Below are 16,517 nucleotides of genomic sequence, written 5' to 3'. Positions count from 1 at the left end.
AATGGAAAGTGCCAGCGGCATCTAAACAATAAGCCATTTGGCCTCAATTGTAACAAGACATGAACTTTTAGTTGCAAATGACACAAGGGGTAGAATCAAGCTCAGTGCCGTGATTTACCGGTAATTGGAGGGACTGCACTGCGGTTTGACTCACTGCTCATAATTACATCCCATTTAAGGACTTTAACCTTTCCAGCTTGCAAATTGGGAGCTAATTGTCCATTCTCTAGTTACAATCTTTCAAGGACTCATTTCCGACAGAATGGATCATTACGTTTCTGTGGTCTGTTTTGCTTATTTTTAATTTTGGCTTTATTATTAACACATCTCTGTCTGTCTATCTGTCTATCTGTCTATCTATCCATCCATCTAATGACAGATATCATAGGCGTTTCAATGGAAACCCTAAATGAAGCTCGTCATTTCATATGGTAGAGGACACAGTGTACTTACTAAACACCACAGTCAAACAGTCAAACTGTATACACCATGCACCATACAGGCAAATACAGTTTGAACATTGGAGGGCACACAACAGGGGGTGTGGGGGCCCTCCCCCAGGAAATGTTGAGCAGCTACAGCAACACTTCATTTCCTGCATTCTGGTGAATTTTTATGCACCAATTTGTGCTGTTTCTGCATCAATTTATGGTGGAAATATCTTTATTTATGTAATTTTGTGTTTTTACTGGTGAGGGGGGGCAAATGCATGTGTTATAAATATTGAGGGGGACGCATTCCATGCATCCATGCGTCCCCCCTGAAATCTACGCCTATTGTCAAACGCGATAACATCGTCTTCTGGGAGCAAGAAAAGGAGATGTGTGCCTCTACCTGAGTCGAGGGATGCCCTCTCTGGAGTGCGTGAGCTCGGGGCGGTTTGTTCGATCTCCACCTGGATCAGCTCCGTCTCGTCCGTCTTCTTCCTGTGAGCGCTGCTCTTCTGCAGCTCGCCGCGGGACGCTAGCGGACTCCTCTTGTCCTTGCTGTTCCTCCGCTCTCCGGGTTCACTCAGATCCAGAAGGTCCAACGCCGAGGACAGAACTGGGACAAAGAAGGACTCATTTCGTTTTTGGGATTACCCAAAATTAGGAGATTAGAAAACCCTAGGCTAATAAATGGTGATTATACGAGTCCATTTCCCTCTTTAAACCACATAGAGATGGGCGGCTTAGTCTTTATAATCTATTAATAACTTTATTCATGGGACAAAATGCTCTTTGGGAGGCAGTCAAGCATGTGTTCCGAAACCTTTTTCCCTTTTCATTGGATTATATAAAGTGGCTGGGTTTATTCTTTGTGTGTAATTTTAGCGGTTGTTGCTGAGCCATCGAGCGAACTCAAGCTCTCACACCATTGCCCTCTTCGTCGGCATCGAAAATCTTTCGGCATCAATTTTCACATGGAATTGAAAAATATTTCAAATAACTACAGCTCAGTCTGATAAAGATAAGGAAGCCTCCGGAGGAGCACCATTATGGTCAATTAAGCAATTCAATCCCAGGTTAGCGGAGCAACGAGAAAGGATGGAGGCTCCTTCTGGAAGGGCTCAGCCTTTTGTCCACGCTGCCGCTCCTGACCCCAAACTCATGTGGGGCTCCATCCGACAAATGAAACTGCTTTAATTTGGCTTGTCAGATTTCATTAAAACAAAGCTAATAGGCCACCTTTATTGAGACATTTTTGATTTTAGTCACAGGGCAGTGAACCCTGAAGTCCTGAAGTTGTTCCAATATTTTCAGCATTGAGAACAACTATAGAAACACGTGTTTGGAAATGCATGAAAAAGCTCACACTTACAGTACCAAGGAGTGTGCAACATTTTGACCACCCCCTATTTAAATCACACAAAGCACTTTTTATTTTTATTTTTAGATGCTTGACCGTGTAGCCACCACACGAAGAATGACATCAGAGTAAGAAAGTTGAAAAAGGAAAAGGAAATGAATGTCCTACAAATGACATGTCATGCCCAATTCTATTTCATCATAAAAACTACAGTTAGATTAGTTTTATCAAAAAGTACTTGAGCAGTACTTTAGCGCTCAACCACTTGGCCATGTCATTTTTATATTCATGATGTTTTATACATCTGCGTTGCATTTTATCTGGATTCGTAATGTAGGCTATAATCCACTAAAACATCATTGTGAATAGAATATTTGTCTTGGAAGAACAAAACAAAATGTTAATCATGTACCAGGTGGACTTACACTGTATAAACGAATCCCTTTAGACTTGAAAATTGTTCCTGACCAGAAAAATAGAGGTTCAATTGGCAGACAGCTGTTTTACAGAGAGAATTTTAGAGAACGCTTGAAGCCCAGGGATGGGGCTCCTCCACTGCATTCACAATCACTGCAATGAGGAACCAACGACGTGCTTGAGGGGCACAAGTAGTGCTGAGGTGTCGGGGGCTTCACGAGAAAGAAAGAAGGAAGTGCTCTTCAAGAAAATTATGCCTAAGATGTATTGACATGCCCAAAATGATTAATCTAGGGAGGAAAACTAAACAGATGCATGGAATCTTCAAGATGCCGTTCTGTCTTTCCAAAGCACGTTTTACATCTTAAAGGCCCTGGTGAGGTCATTCTGCCTCTCTTTTTTAAATTTGGTTGTTTAAAGTACAGATTTTACACCCACGGTACTAACTGCTTACTAGTGATGGGAATTTAGGCTCTTTTTAGTGAACCAGTCTTTCAGTCAGTCTTTTCGGTTAGGGTTAGGGTTAGGGTTGAATGTTGAATGTTAAATGTTGAATCAAAATGTAATGTACATGAGTTTCTATATATATATATATATATATATACACACACAGTATACACACAAATATAAGCCGCTAGTCAAATAAAAATCTTGAATAAATGCCAGGGGCGTGGTCTACACAAACAAATACAAACCTGCCTCAAATAAAGACCGGGAGAAAAACTTATCGGAGCGGCGGCGCTGTTCTAGTTGGAGCTCTGCTCACAAACTGAGCAAATAAAAACAGTGTTTTTATTGTAGGTGTATTTAATTTATTCCATTTCCTTCTGCTGCGGAGCAGATCGATCTGAACGCTCTTGCTCTCCTCCAGCGCTCCAAGCAGGAAGTGGTGCGTTCAAGGCGAACTAGGAATACTGTAATTCCCCATTCAGCTACCAACAGAAGTGCAACTTTTAGCGTAACTACTAGCGCTCTCTTTTTTCACCATACAAGTGTTTGCATGGCATGGCACCCAGACGGAAGTTTGATTTGAAATTTATACTAAAATATAATCAAATATACTTGGGCCTGGTATCCTCTGCAGTTAAATATAGGCCCCGGTCAATATTTGAGGAAATATGGTCTATATAAACGAGAAAAAAAAGTATAAGAGTATAATTATAATGCAAAGTTGGTTCTTTAAATGAATCTCACAGTAAACCATCACCTTAAAATCATTTAAATGGCTAATGTTGAATGTCAACAGCATTCAGAGGTGAACAAACAGCCTGTACGTGTGACAGACAGACAGATGGGAAGAAAGCCCTTGTAATTTACCAGCCGTATTGGACGTCACCGGGCGGGAAACCCCATCGCACTTCGTCTCGCAGAGGAAATCGTCGATGGAGGGGCTGAGCAGCGGACGGCTTTCTTGTTGCTCACTCACCAGCTGCAAGTGCAAGCAAATGAGAGGTCTCAAACTCAGAATACCTCCTTGGCCTCCCGACCCTCCGGCATAACGACATCCACCGGGGTCGTTGGTATGATAAACTGGAGCCGTGTTTGCAGCTCAAGGTCTCTGGTTTGGTTTGTGATTTATTTGCCAGACGTCATGTTGCCGTGTCCTTGTAACGCTTGTGGAATAGTTCATCATATTAGTTTGTCATATGTTTCAACACATCAGCATCGACAAAATTACTCTGTGTTTATTCTACTTTACTTGCACAATATGGGCTCAGGCAATTGAAATAAGCAAAGAATGTAGAGGTTAATTTAATTCATAGAAATTATTACAAGATAAGATAACATTTTTGTCCCTGAACTTTTTTAGACAATCTCGGCAGCAAGTATCCCATTACATTACTTAAAGACTTGGTTAGATGACATTAGCTAGTTACATTGTGTTTAGCAGACATGTCTGTATCAATATGGTAATTAAATTCCTAATAAAGATCATTCAGCTGACTAGACTCTAGACTCTATGGAACACGGTGTGTGCGCTTAATGTCAGCACTGAACTAGGGATACAAGATTCGCAAACTATTAGTCAGTCATGGACAAATCTGTAACATGTCTCAGGAGTTGGGAGTCACTAGGAAAAAGAGTCGTTCGTTCATGACTCAGTAACTGCAGACAGACACACAGCCATTCACTGAGAGGAGACACTCGATTTGCGGACGAAAAGAGCCGAGAGTCGTGATTCCCGGGTGATGGATGCGCCTAGAGTTCCGCAGCCTAACAAGCTCAGTGAGTGGGCGAGACAGAGAGAGAGAGAGAGAGAGAGAGAGAGAGAGAGAGAGAGAGAGAGAGACAGACAGACACAGACAGACAGACAGACAGAATATTTACAGAGGGTCAAATTCATGTGGAAGAAAAGGTGAAGGCATTTGGCATAATTTAAAGTGGATGTGATTGATGTGACTTTGCATTCCACCAAAATAAATCTCTTCAGGAACCCAGCTGAGAGCTTGGATCTGTTAACTCTTGTCTTCACCCCCCCTGGTAAAGGAGTCAATTGGGATACTCACCAGGCAAAGACGACGATAACTGAACAAAGGCTGACATGAAGATAACCAAATTACTCTGGTTTGTTATTCCAACCAAAACCTGATCAACAGACCCCCTCCTCAGACCCCAACATTCTTTCCTTTGAACCCTGCCTCCCACTGAGAGCTTATCTCCCAGGACACAGTCTTGAGAAAAAATCTCACCAGCATTTCCTCTTTTGTTAAGAAGTCTGAATTAGTGATGTGCGAGTTTGAACTAATTGCTTGAAACGAATGACTCCTTTCACTGACTCAGGAGTGACAAATCCTCGTCTCTACTAACCCGTGCACTGACTCGGCCCTCCTACCTGCCGCTAGCTGGACAATGTGTCACTCACACTATTGTGCAACTCTTATATTAACAGTGTTTTTGGAAATGTATCACGTTAAAAAGAAAAAAAAAAACAACACAATGGCGCTTGTATCAACTCAGTACTCGCTCTCCCAGACCGGAGCCCGCCCCCTGCACTTATTGGTCTGACGCGGGCCGCACGAATCACTCGCCCTCCCAGCCCGCCCAGAGCTGAAGTCAAGGTCTGACTCCAAGTCTGAGTCAGTGAGCGATTCCCAACCAGAGTCCCAACTCGGTACTCGCTCTCGAAGCCCGAAGCTCAAGGTCTGACTCAGGCTACACAAAATCCCTCACTCACCCGCAAGTTCCATGCCGCAGGTACAGTCAGTAACCATCCATGAATTTGAAGTTGTCCCTTTTTAGAAGTTTACTGCTACTCAACTCGATTCTGATTTGAGTGAATGACTGGATAGTTTGATATACGGCTGTCACCTCGAGTTGAGAAGCTCCGACTCGTGAGTTTGTGTGTGGTGAGTCAGTGAGAGTAGCGCTGATTGCTTGAGTGCCTCTTCTGAGCAAGCCCCCAGGAACAGGCCCCAGGAATTGTTTTTGAGCGTCACAGCCGCTGCAAAATGATTTGTTTCACTCATAGAATTTGATCTATTCGATCCGATAAATTTTGTAAAATCTAGAAGAGCCGCACGATTAAATAATTTTATCCCATTCAAGTTAGCGCTTGGCTAAACCAGAAGTTAGGTGGCTCAAACGGAAGTCTCTGGTGCACATACTCTATGGGCGCCGGGGCTCGTGCGGGATTTACCGAGCTCTGGGTGACTGACTCGGTGAATTGAGTGACTCAAAAACTCTCTTTAGTGAGCAACTCATACAAACTCGAGTCATTAAAACGGGCAACCCTCTCGTGACTAGTCTGAATCTATGTCAAATCAGTCAGTAATTGAAGTAACATTGTTTTTGCAGAAGTTTGTCTGAAAAAAATTTATCTAACTTTCATCACTGTACGATGCAAATGATGAACTTACACTACTTAGTTTAAAATGTATTAATTTGTCATGTAGCCATACTGTCACCTAGTGACCAACGGATAGAAATCCCTGTAACCACTAAGATTGCAAGGTTAATTTGCACCGTGTGGTCTTCCTAAGGATGATTACTTTATGCCATTTATTAGTAGTGTTTTTTGCGATTTTGTGATTTTGCTTTAATAGTTTGTAACTAGAATCGTCCTAACAGTTTATTAGCCACAAATTTTATGTTCCTGATAAAATTGGTTTTGAAAGATGGCCAATGTCAAATCATGTGTTTCATGTTTTTGCGTAAAACATTGTCACAAGAGTTTTTGTTTAAACCGCTTATTGGTTTACGATACTGATGTATAAAGCTATGTGACTCTTGCGCCTAGAGAAATTAAATTTAATAGTCAGAAAGAATCAGTAGCCAGTTAAAAGGGGAGATGCCAAAATTCTGCCTCCTCTGGCTAATGCCCAACTCCACCTGTTCTGGCCAAGGTTCAAAAGACCACGCCGATTGAGCTTGCATCAGGTTGGACCTCACCTTTGAGCTCAAAGTAACGCGTTATTATTATTGTTCTTCGACATCCACACGCAATTTTTTACCGAAGCAGCCTTCTTCAGTTACCCAACTGAAGAACTGTTGTTTTATTAGTCACAAAATCTTGCGTTTTTTCGTAATGTTGCGTTATCCCCTTTTGAAGTTTGTCACCGACCCACAAAAGAGTCAAGCCTAGGTGAGTGAAGTTAGTGTTGCCAGATTAATTTATTTCGCATTCAGCCACAACCTTAGAAGAACATTGGAGCAGTTGCCGGACAACTCTGACATCATCTGAAAACCATGCCAGCTGCTCCCTGGCCAATCCAACTCCCTGAATTGAAGCTGCTGCACCTCGCGACCGAACAGATCGGTCAGGACCTCGTCTGGTTGGTGAACCTTTCCAGTTCGCATGGGAGACAGCCAACTGCTGGACTCCCACACGGCATAGCCGAACCCTCTGGCAGACAAGCCAGTAGTTCAGGGACAGCCACGGATACGAAGCTGTTTCCAATCTTTGCGAAAGTCAGAAACTCTCCACCTCTGGCTCTGCAACCAGTGAGGTAAAGGCTTCCACCCTGCTTCATGGTACGTGTTGATGTAGAATTTAAATTAACTCCCCTTTTAGAGAAGTTAACTTAGCCTGTGTCTTGCATTATTATTTTTGATAACAGTCACGTCGCTTTCTACCTCACTGTTGTCCCTGAGTCAAAGTTTTGTCACATTTAAAATCCTGTATTATTTTGCTGATTTTCTTTACCATATTATTTTCTTAATTATATGTTTTACTATTATTTCATATATTCGATTATTTAGCATGATACAATAAATCCAACTTATCAGAGGGAAGTTTGTCTGTTTGTGTTCTTTAAAAATTAAAGACAGGTTATGCATCGGACAAAGAACTCCAATCCTTATGAGACCGATCAGCTCTAGTTAACGTGGTTTATTTTCTTTTTCCCCTTAATTGAAGTGGTGCCCTGTCTTTATAAAGTCATTTGTTATGATAAGTTAATAGTTTCGTAAAGCACATAACATTTTTATACTGTTGTTATTGAGTGCAATTTAAATTTCTAAAGGAGTTATAACGCTCGAGAAAATTGAACACATCTTCAGAGTCGGAGTCAAACCTCCAAAAAGACCCAAACTTTTCATCACTGCACTGAAAAGAAAAGGATTTTCCTGATTGCCAAGGACTAAACAGACAGAGCCTGTGGCCAGCTGGACGTCTCACCCTGCTCTACCGCTCAGATCCAGATGAGTTGGGCTAAAGGCGCGGCCGCCGCGGATGCCTTCCAGGGAGTAATTGCTAATGTTCCTTATCTCACATTCCAAACCATGGAAACGTTAATCACCATGCCAAGGCTGGTTTTCTGTTGGCTTTCCAAGAAAGATGTAGCGATTTTATTAATTTTACCCAGAAATCATTGCTGTGGGTGCAACCGGCCCCCACCAAAACGGTAAATCATGGTTGTTTGTGTTTTACATCACGCTTGCAAAAGGAACATGGCATTTGCCATCCCGACTCTCCGGGGCAGAGCTCCTGAGCAAAATTTTAATGAGGGTGGTAAAACAAAAGTATTTCTCGCCGTGGAATGGTGTTGCACACAAACTGCCATACGCTTGATACAGTATAAAAGGTGCTGAGTAGAGGCTTGTCTGTATCGGCCCAGGCTGAATCAAACGATAACAGATTTTGCTGCTGTGTGCTCCCAGAAATAGTTACAACCCAACTTATTAGCTGTTCAAGCTACATTATAGACAAATACTTTGACCCCACTATAAATTACTAAATTGAATATCTATCACAACATTATTTTGAGTGACAGATTTGCTCCTTCATTTGTGTATTTGTACTTTTTTTTTATGCTCCTGAACAAAGCACGATGTGAAGTCAGGGAGGGGAAAACAACTTTTGGATGAGATTTTATGGTCTGTGTAGTAAAAAAAATACACTGCAAAGCAGTGCAATTCCACACTGTCAGATCAGACCATTTTTTATGTTTAGCCATAATGGAAAAAAGAAAAAAAATGTTGTGTGTGGGGGGCAAAATGGCGAAAAAGCATATACAGAACAAAGAAACCTTATTACTTTATCAACTGAGAGTTCTCGCTGTGCCCTGGGAACACTAACCTAGCACAGCTAATTGGGGTTGCAAAAGGTTTATGCCGATCCAGCTTCAGAAAAATAAACCCTATTGCTTGATGCAAAGTCTTGCAGTGATGAATAACCAGAGTTCCCCTTTTGCTCCCTCTACAATGTCACCATGCTGACTGAGGCCTAATTCTTCTTTGCAAGGCCCATGAATTATATTGCATCTGAAACAGCACAGAACTGGTCTTTAAAGGTTGGTTAGAAAGATGGAGTGCCGAGAGAAAGACATAAGCTAAATTCAGAGCTCTCATTCAATCAATGGCTTTATGAAATAATTATATGCCTCACTCTCTGTCTGCCTGAAAACCCCGTAAAACCCCTCTTCCTGCATTATAATTGCCAGATGAAAATTGATCTTTAATGAAAGAAGTGACTGGCTTCTAAGGTCTTCTAGGGCTCCTGTTTTTTTTAATGAGATTAGGTTCACTTGTGCTCATTTGAAAAGCCGGCTCCTTCTCAACACAAAAAAAATAATAACATGCTGTAATGCATTGAAAAATTGAGGGACCAGACCTAACCCAAAGATAGGTCACCTGAAAAGCCTAATCCATTAAGCCATTAATCACTTGAGTATGAAAATCATAATTGCGAGGGCCATTGCCTAGTTGATTAAAAATGCAATGCCAAATTTGTTTACTCATCTGAATTTTTGACAAGTTTATGATCCACTCCCGAGACAATTACCTTCCCCAATACACGGTAGCATTTGCACTCATTCAAGTTACGGATTTTTTTTTTTCTTCCGCACATTAAATAAACATCACAAATATCCCGTAATGAAACATTGCAAAGCCTCAATGTAGATGGAAAAACCGAAGCAGCTCTTTTATTTATTTATGAACTAAGCCATATAAAAACAACTTAGTAAGAGTTTTACTTCACATTCATCGCCATTCATGAACACTATGGTATAATAAAATAATACAATAATTAGCAACATACACCCCCTCTCAGAAACGATCGGGCAATTATTTTAAGTCAACATTAAGTTAGGATGATACGATAATACCGTTATCGTATCATCATTGATTTATTAGCATTAATGACTAATTATATTCATTTTCTATTACCTATTCCAAAGTTTCAACAATTTGTCATTGATTAATAATCTTCAGTCATGTTAATTGAAAATACTGGGGCTTTCCAAAGTGGTAATTTTTTAATCTTTAATGATGGGGCCAAGCAATGCATACTTTCATTCCAATGTCTCTTGTCAACCTTGCAAGGCATGCGCTCCAGATGGCATCAAAAGCAACTTGGACTCTATTCACCTTTCACACATGAGGACAGAGATGAAAACATCAAACATTTTGCAGCCGAGTGCTCACATCAACAATGACAGGTTGGATCTCGCAGCGTTGTCCAGGAAAACAACAGGGGGGCGAGTGAATAATACTGTCCAGTTATGACAGCCAGATGGTTGAAGCTACATAATTCTGTTATACGGTCTCACTGAGGTCTTTCCTGAACTGTGCACATTTTGTCTCTGTGACTTTTTCTTTTTTTTGCTTATTCATAAATTTTTTTTATATAATTTCTTGTTGTGCCTTCATTTGGCCACAATGCGATTTCAATTTAACTGCTGAGAAATAGAGCAATAATGAAATGTATGCAACTTCAGAATAGGTGTAAAAAATGTATAAAATGTATAAAATAACATGGAAACGTATTGCTACCCATTAATTAATTAAAAAACATTGATCATATGCAGGGGTTAAGTTGGGATTTGGGAGGTAAGTGGACATTCATTTCAGCTTTTAGTTAACATATTAAATAAAATTTATTATCCTCAAAGTTCAAACATCTGGAAAAATTCTCTGTATTATGACGCATGTTCAGCTTAGAGGAGTCCCGTTAAAATATCAGCACACCTTTAGTAAAATGTTTTGTATTCTGTCTGTCTGTCTGTTTGTCTGTCTGTCTATCACTCTAGAATGAGCGATATCGATAGTAACGTAATTACACTAATAGCCGTGCAACAACAATTGAAGACCGTCCACCCCCAATCGAACCTCTGATCATGTGAATCATATGAAAATCTATTATTAGGGGAGAAAGCAACATAGCAATACATCGTCAACAAGTTTTATTCCCTGATCATACCAGGCTTCTGTTTAACTCTTAACCCTGTTTAACACCGTTTCTGCGTTGTTGCAGATCCTCCACAGAGAACATTTATGAAAAAACCCCATGACCACGTGTCCTTGAATGTCTTTGATTGTAATTAAACACTGGGAAAATAAAATAGTGCCTGAATGCCAGCTGGATAAAAATGACTAAATTAAAAAAGTGACGATTCACAGATTATGATTCCGCAAAGGTTCATTTAGATAAGTTAGATAAGCTGATGTCAAATACCACCTCTGTAAGCGGTGAATTTGATTCATTAAATTGTGGGCGATGCACGCGCGATAACATCATTATAACTATCTGGTTTGTAATTCCACAGTTAACTATTTGCTGCCCAGTTCTAAAAACGTATAGGCCAGAAAGGTAAGTGACACTCCTCTAGTTAAGGGAGCAGGGTCGTGGGTTCTTTAAACTCTTCCTAAACCATCCACGATGAGGTTCTTCAGAGCACTAAATTTAATTGTCATACCAATTCAAAATAAGACCTTGCTTTAGGAACTATTGTTAGACCTGGAAACCTCCCCTATACTCACTATCTGGGAAATGACGATGAGAGATCCAACACAATTATCTGTGGTGAGTCACCCATGCAAATTGAACAGCCGTGGCAGCAAGGATGTGGGACTGGAGCGCTGCAAACTGTATATAACTATATATTCTATAGTTATCATGGAACTTCATCATAATACCCATAAGATCCCAATGTTACACATAAGTCCGTCTGTCCGTCCGTCTCTCTGTCTCATATCTCTCTCACCCACTGTCTAGAATAAGTGATATCACTAATAGTACACTTATAGTCAAGCAACAAAAATCTAAGACTGTCCACCCCCAATTTAAAGGTCATCACTTATGAGAAACTCACCCTTTCCACTTTCCTGTGCACATACATCTGGGTCTCTGATGAACACATAAACTGTCAAATAAGTTTTTCATTGACTGCCTTTGTCACAAAACATGTGATTCAACAAGCCATTCAGATTTGCCTCCTACTCCTATATCAAGTGGGGGCTCATGAGAATAATACCGCCCCTTATCTGACGGGTGAAATAAAAGGATTGTGCGGCTTTGGCAGGCGCAAATAACAGAAAAAGCGAGCGTCCAATTCACAAAGCACCGCAAAAGGTGAAATGCATCGCTAACTGTGCTGCCATGCAAATAGTGCCGTTGTGCCTGTGCTATTTGCACATATTTAAATGAGGTATTATGCCTGCATTTGGTGCAAAACTGGCACCTTTCTATGCAAATGAGGCTCCTTGTAAAAAACGAATCGAATTTTTCAACTCCAATCCACAAACACCGGCGCTAATAGCCGCACGCAGTTAGAATGAAATTATTACTGTCTGCAGAGAGCTGGTGGTAACTGTGTGATCGTCCTCAGAGTTGGTGCAATTGAAGCACATTTATAAGGGGTGTTATGCCCAGACCTTCAAGTGATCTGTAAATAATATTTTAACATTATTATTATAATTCTAATTACTGTCACGGCATCTGAAGGTAGCGGAACGGCAGCAGTCCATGGTTTTAAAAACGCACTCCAAAAGCAACTTGTTGAAACTTTGAATAATTTATTGTACAAAGAAGGCGTGACAAAGCGGTGACAAAAACCGTTCTATAATTCTTGTTAAACTCAAAAGACATCGAAAAAACAATTAAAAGTTATAGCGAATAGCGATAAAGTGGTCAAAATTGGCATTGAACCACAGATGGCGTCTAACCTCACAATGCAGAACCATGGACAGCTCCGCAGGACTTTCAGGTTCAGCGGCCTGGTACTTGGTAGAGAGAAATATATTAAATTAACCGTCATAAATTCTACTTCTTAATATTAAGATTCAGTGAGAACTGGAATTTCTTAAGTTATAATAGTATACATTTAGTATACATATATACAAAAAGTATACATTATATTCATGCAATAAAGTTTTATTATAGATTTACTTACTACTACTTACTATTTAAATGATTTATACTGTCACTGCACACCAACCTGAAAGTAAAAAGCAAAACCCAGGTCCCCCGACCACAAACAAGAGATTTTGGTGTGCATGGGGTCTCCGCATAACGGGGGAGCAGCTAATTTGCATTTAAAGCTACAGACGCAAAAAGGGCCCGTCGAGTAAAGGACTGAAACAGAGGGGTGTAGAGGCATGCTAGAATGGCCAGAAAGCATAATCTGAGAGGTATTTTCCATGAAAAACTTCAAAGATATGTTTTGGGGACCTCAGAGAATGATATTAACTTGTTGAAGAGGAGTATAAGTGGTGACCTTTAACCTCTGATCATGTTAATCATATGAAAATCTATTATTAGAGCGGAAAGTAACTGCCGTTCAGCATCTTCAACACGCTGGATTAGCAGTCAGGAAGACGGGTGGATCATCAGTAATCTTCAGCTTCTGTTTTTGTTCTTTTCACAAACGCATGACTTTGATAACTTGAATGATTAACATCGTGAAGATATGCACCATTGTTCACACAATTCTAAAGTGTGTGTTGCTTTTTTTTTCTTTCCACATAAACCATCCTTTGTCAACCCGTGTTGGCTGACCTAACCGGAGGTGGCTGAGTAGGGAAATGGCTTAAAAGGTTTGCTGTGTTTCCCCCTTTAGCAACAAATGTTCCACATCCCTTCACACCAGGGTCTGGAAAACAACCCCATCTATTTTTTTTTTGTGCAACCAACAATGTCCCAGACGGGTGAAGCTTTTTTTTTTGTTTTTTGTTTTGTCGCCATTAACCCGTGCCCTTTAGGCGGATATATAACTTTGCCCGCAAACAAAGGCAAAGCGTCTAGGTTGTGTGGTCCCGTCTGCATACAGATGTAGAGACGAAAGATAGAAAAGTATTTTATGACGTTGTATAGACAATCTCAATGTAGCGTGATTTTAACACAGTATTACTCTTTATTTTCATTGCAAAAAAAAGGTACATCACAGCACCCGCAGAAGGATGCCAAAGATAATTACGGCTCCCCATGTTGGAGGAAGGAGAGAACCCCGACTAGTTTGTCCTCTGTTATTCTCTTTGATATAATTATTCTTATTTTTATGTATAATCCCCTCGTTAGCGTTTTCTTTTTCCGCTGCACACCTCCTCCTCCACGTCTTGTGCTCCTGTCCAGTGCAGATCAGATCACGGCGGCACTTTGTTTACAAGCGCTTTAAGGGGAAAGCTAGAACATTATGTAATGGAAAACGTCTGCTAATTGTGCCACCTGGGCATGACTCCAAGAGATCTCTCGGAAGCTGTTGTCAAGGGAACCGCGTAGCAGTTAAATCCATCAGAGTCTGGAGGGCGGGGGGCGGAGGTGAGCGGCGGAGGGAAGGTGACGCCCGGCAGGGTGTAGGAAGCAAGGACCATAATTATGGATATCTGATAAGTGACATATGTGTTGGTTTAAGACAACATTACTACTCATTTAAAGCTCATTTGTTATCTGTACTATATTGAGATGTAAAATAAATAATACAATGGTTGTCTTCTGTCAAGACAAACCTTCCTACAGAATTATATGATTTAACACTTCCACTTTGTAGCTTGCACAATGCTTGCACATTGTCCGTGCACCTGAGCTGCTGACGTCGGGAAAGTTGAGAGCCTTGCATTGTTCCCTATCAATTTCCATCATTTTGCTTCATAGTAATTTAAATTGCATGACTAATCATTGTCGTGATGACCAGTTTAAATTTGTTTTTGTGCTGCAAATTGTGGCTGGAATAATGGACAGCACTGCTGCATATGTAAGGTCTCTATGCAGTATATTCACTGTCTATATACTGCATGTGTACTCTCTATATTCTGTATATGTACTGTCTATATACTGTATATGTACTGTCTATATACTATATATGTATTGTCCATATACTGTACATGTATCTGTACGGTTTATATACTTTATATGTACTGTCAATATACTGTACATGTACTGTCTATATACTGTAGATGTGCTGTATATGTATTGTCTAAATAATGTACAGTATATGTACTGTCTATATACTGAAAATGATAATTACATTTTAGTGTTCATAATTATTTTAATAGTTTATTGAAGAACACTTAACACTTTAATATCCTAAAATTGGAAGTGTAAGCAAAACAAAAACAGGATTATGCCCATTTCCACTTTAATTTAAATACAAAAAAAATACAAATAATTTTTCTGCCTCAACAAATACAGATATAAATACAAATACTGGGCTTTCTGCACAACCCTAGTATATATACTGTATATGTACTGTCTATATACTGTCTATACTGTAATAGACTGTACGTAATAAGAGAGAAGCAGAGAGGAGTTAAGCCTAATAGATGGATCCAGAAGACTGTGTGGGAATCACACAGAGGTGGTTTAAATTACAAGATATTGAAGAAGCAGCGTGTTCCACTTAATTACGGCTCCTTAATGCCGTTACATATTGAGAGTTTTACATGAAATAGAGACCAGCTGCTGAAAGCATTTTATATACAGCTGTGTGTGTACGTGTGTGTAGGGTGCACCAAAGGCATAACTTAAGAATTTTTTTATTCAAAAACAGAATATTATTGTTTGAAAGTATGGCAACAAAACTAGTATAACATATTTGAGTCCACCCCCAATCCTTTAACCCTTTCTGCAAGCTGTCAGTACAAGCATGTTATTGTAAGAAAAAAAAAGTTTTTTGTTTTGTCAAGCGGTAAATGCCCTGCAGATTTATCCTAGGTTTTTACAAAGTCCATTTCATATTGAAGGAAGAATGGTGGTTTGAATCGCTATATTATTTTTGGTCTGTCGAGCATGGATCTATTAAGTACGGAAGGGTATTGGAGCCACACAAAAAAAATAGAAATATAAAATACCCCTGTGTTTCAAGAATAAACTCTGAATTAAAAGTCGGAATTCCAAGTAATGCCGTGGCCGGCGCCTTCCCACGCATCTGAATTCCGACTTGTTCTCGAAAAGTTCTTTAGACTTTATTGTCGGAATTTCAGCTTCAATCTCGGAATTCTGAGTTAATTCTTGAAACACAGGGGTATTTTTATTTATTTTTTGCCTGGCCCTAATACTGTTCTGTAAATAAATAAAAGTTGCTCAACACTATGTCTAAAAAGCGTCCGGAAGAATGGTTGTGCAGTCGCAGTTACTGAAATACCATGAACGAACCCTGTAGCACCGAACCAGCTCATTATGCCGGTTTGGAATGAAGAAAATAGAAGAAAATAATGGAATCACCTGAAAATGATGAGAAATTCCCCTGCCTTTTATTTTAATTTCTCTTTTGAAATGTGTATGGCATTAATCGTCGAATAATGTTAACATTTACTGCAACGACTATTTTGAACATTTAACAAACATTTATTCCCAAAATGGCGAAAATCATAAATTTTCTTTTGTTGTTTTGTTTTGGGTGCCTTACATGTGCTGGAACACACGTTGGAGCCCCTGGAACACACATAATGCTGGTGAACATGTACTGTGTATTGAACCGAGGCCATAGAGGTGTTGTGTAAATTTTCAGCTGTGTAACATTTTTGATGCATTAACTTATCTTCAATCAGAATGCAGCACAGTATAGTACCGTATACTGTAGTTTGTACTTTTCTATTTTATTTGGGATTGGTATCAACATTTAATTCAATTCGGTTTTCATTTTCTCTACAGACTG

The 16,517-nt window shown here is 39.9% G+C and overlaps 1 protein-coding gene across 1 annotated transcript in view; it reads right to left on the bottom strand.

Moving 5' to 3' along the window:
• The window catches only part of pex5la (peroxisomal biogenesis factor 5-like a), a gene marked incomplete at both ends in the record, with an annotated part of 86,382 nt that overhangs the window by 31,784 nt on the left and 38,081 nt on the right, over positions 1–16,517 (bottom strand). Inside the window, 2 exons of the mRNA XM_080000626.1 lie at positions 835–1,044; positions 3,523–3,634. Coding sequence (XP_079856752.1) covers positions 835–1,044; positions 3,523–3,634 — 322 coding nt within the window. The remainder of the gene's footprint in view (positions 1–834; positions 1,045–3,522; positions 3,635–16,517) is intronic.

The sequence above is a fragment of the Zeus faber genome (genome assembly GCF_960531495.2).
Source record: "Zeus faber genome assembly, chromosome: 1".
In the NCBI taxonomy this organism is placed as follows: Eukaryota; Metazoa; Chordata; class Actinopteri; order Zeiformes; family Zeidae; genus Zeus; species Zeus faber.
The sequence above is the reverse complement of the archived record's forward strand: the minus strand, read 5'-3'. Positions and strand labels throughout refer to the sequence as shown.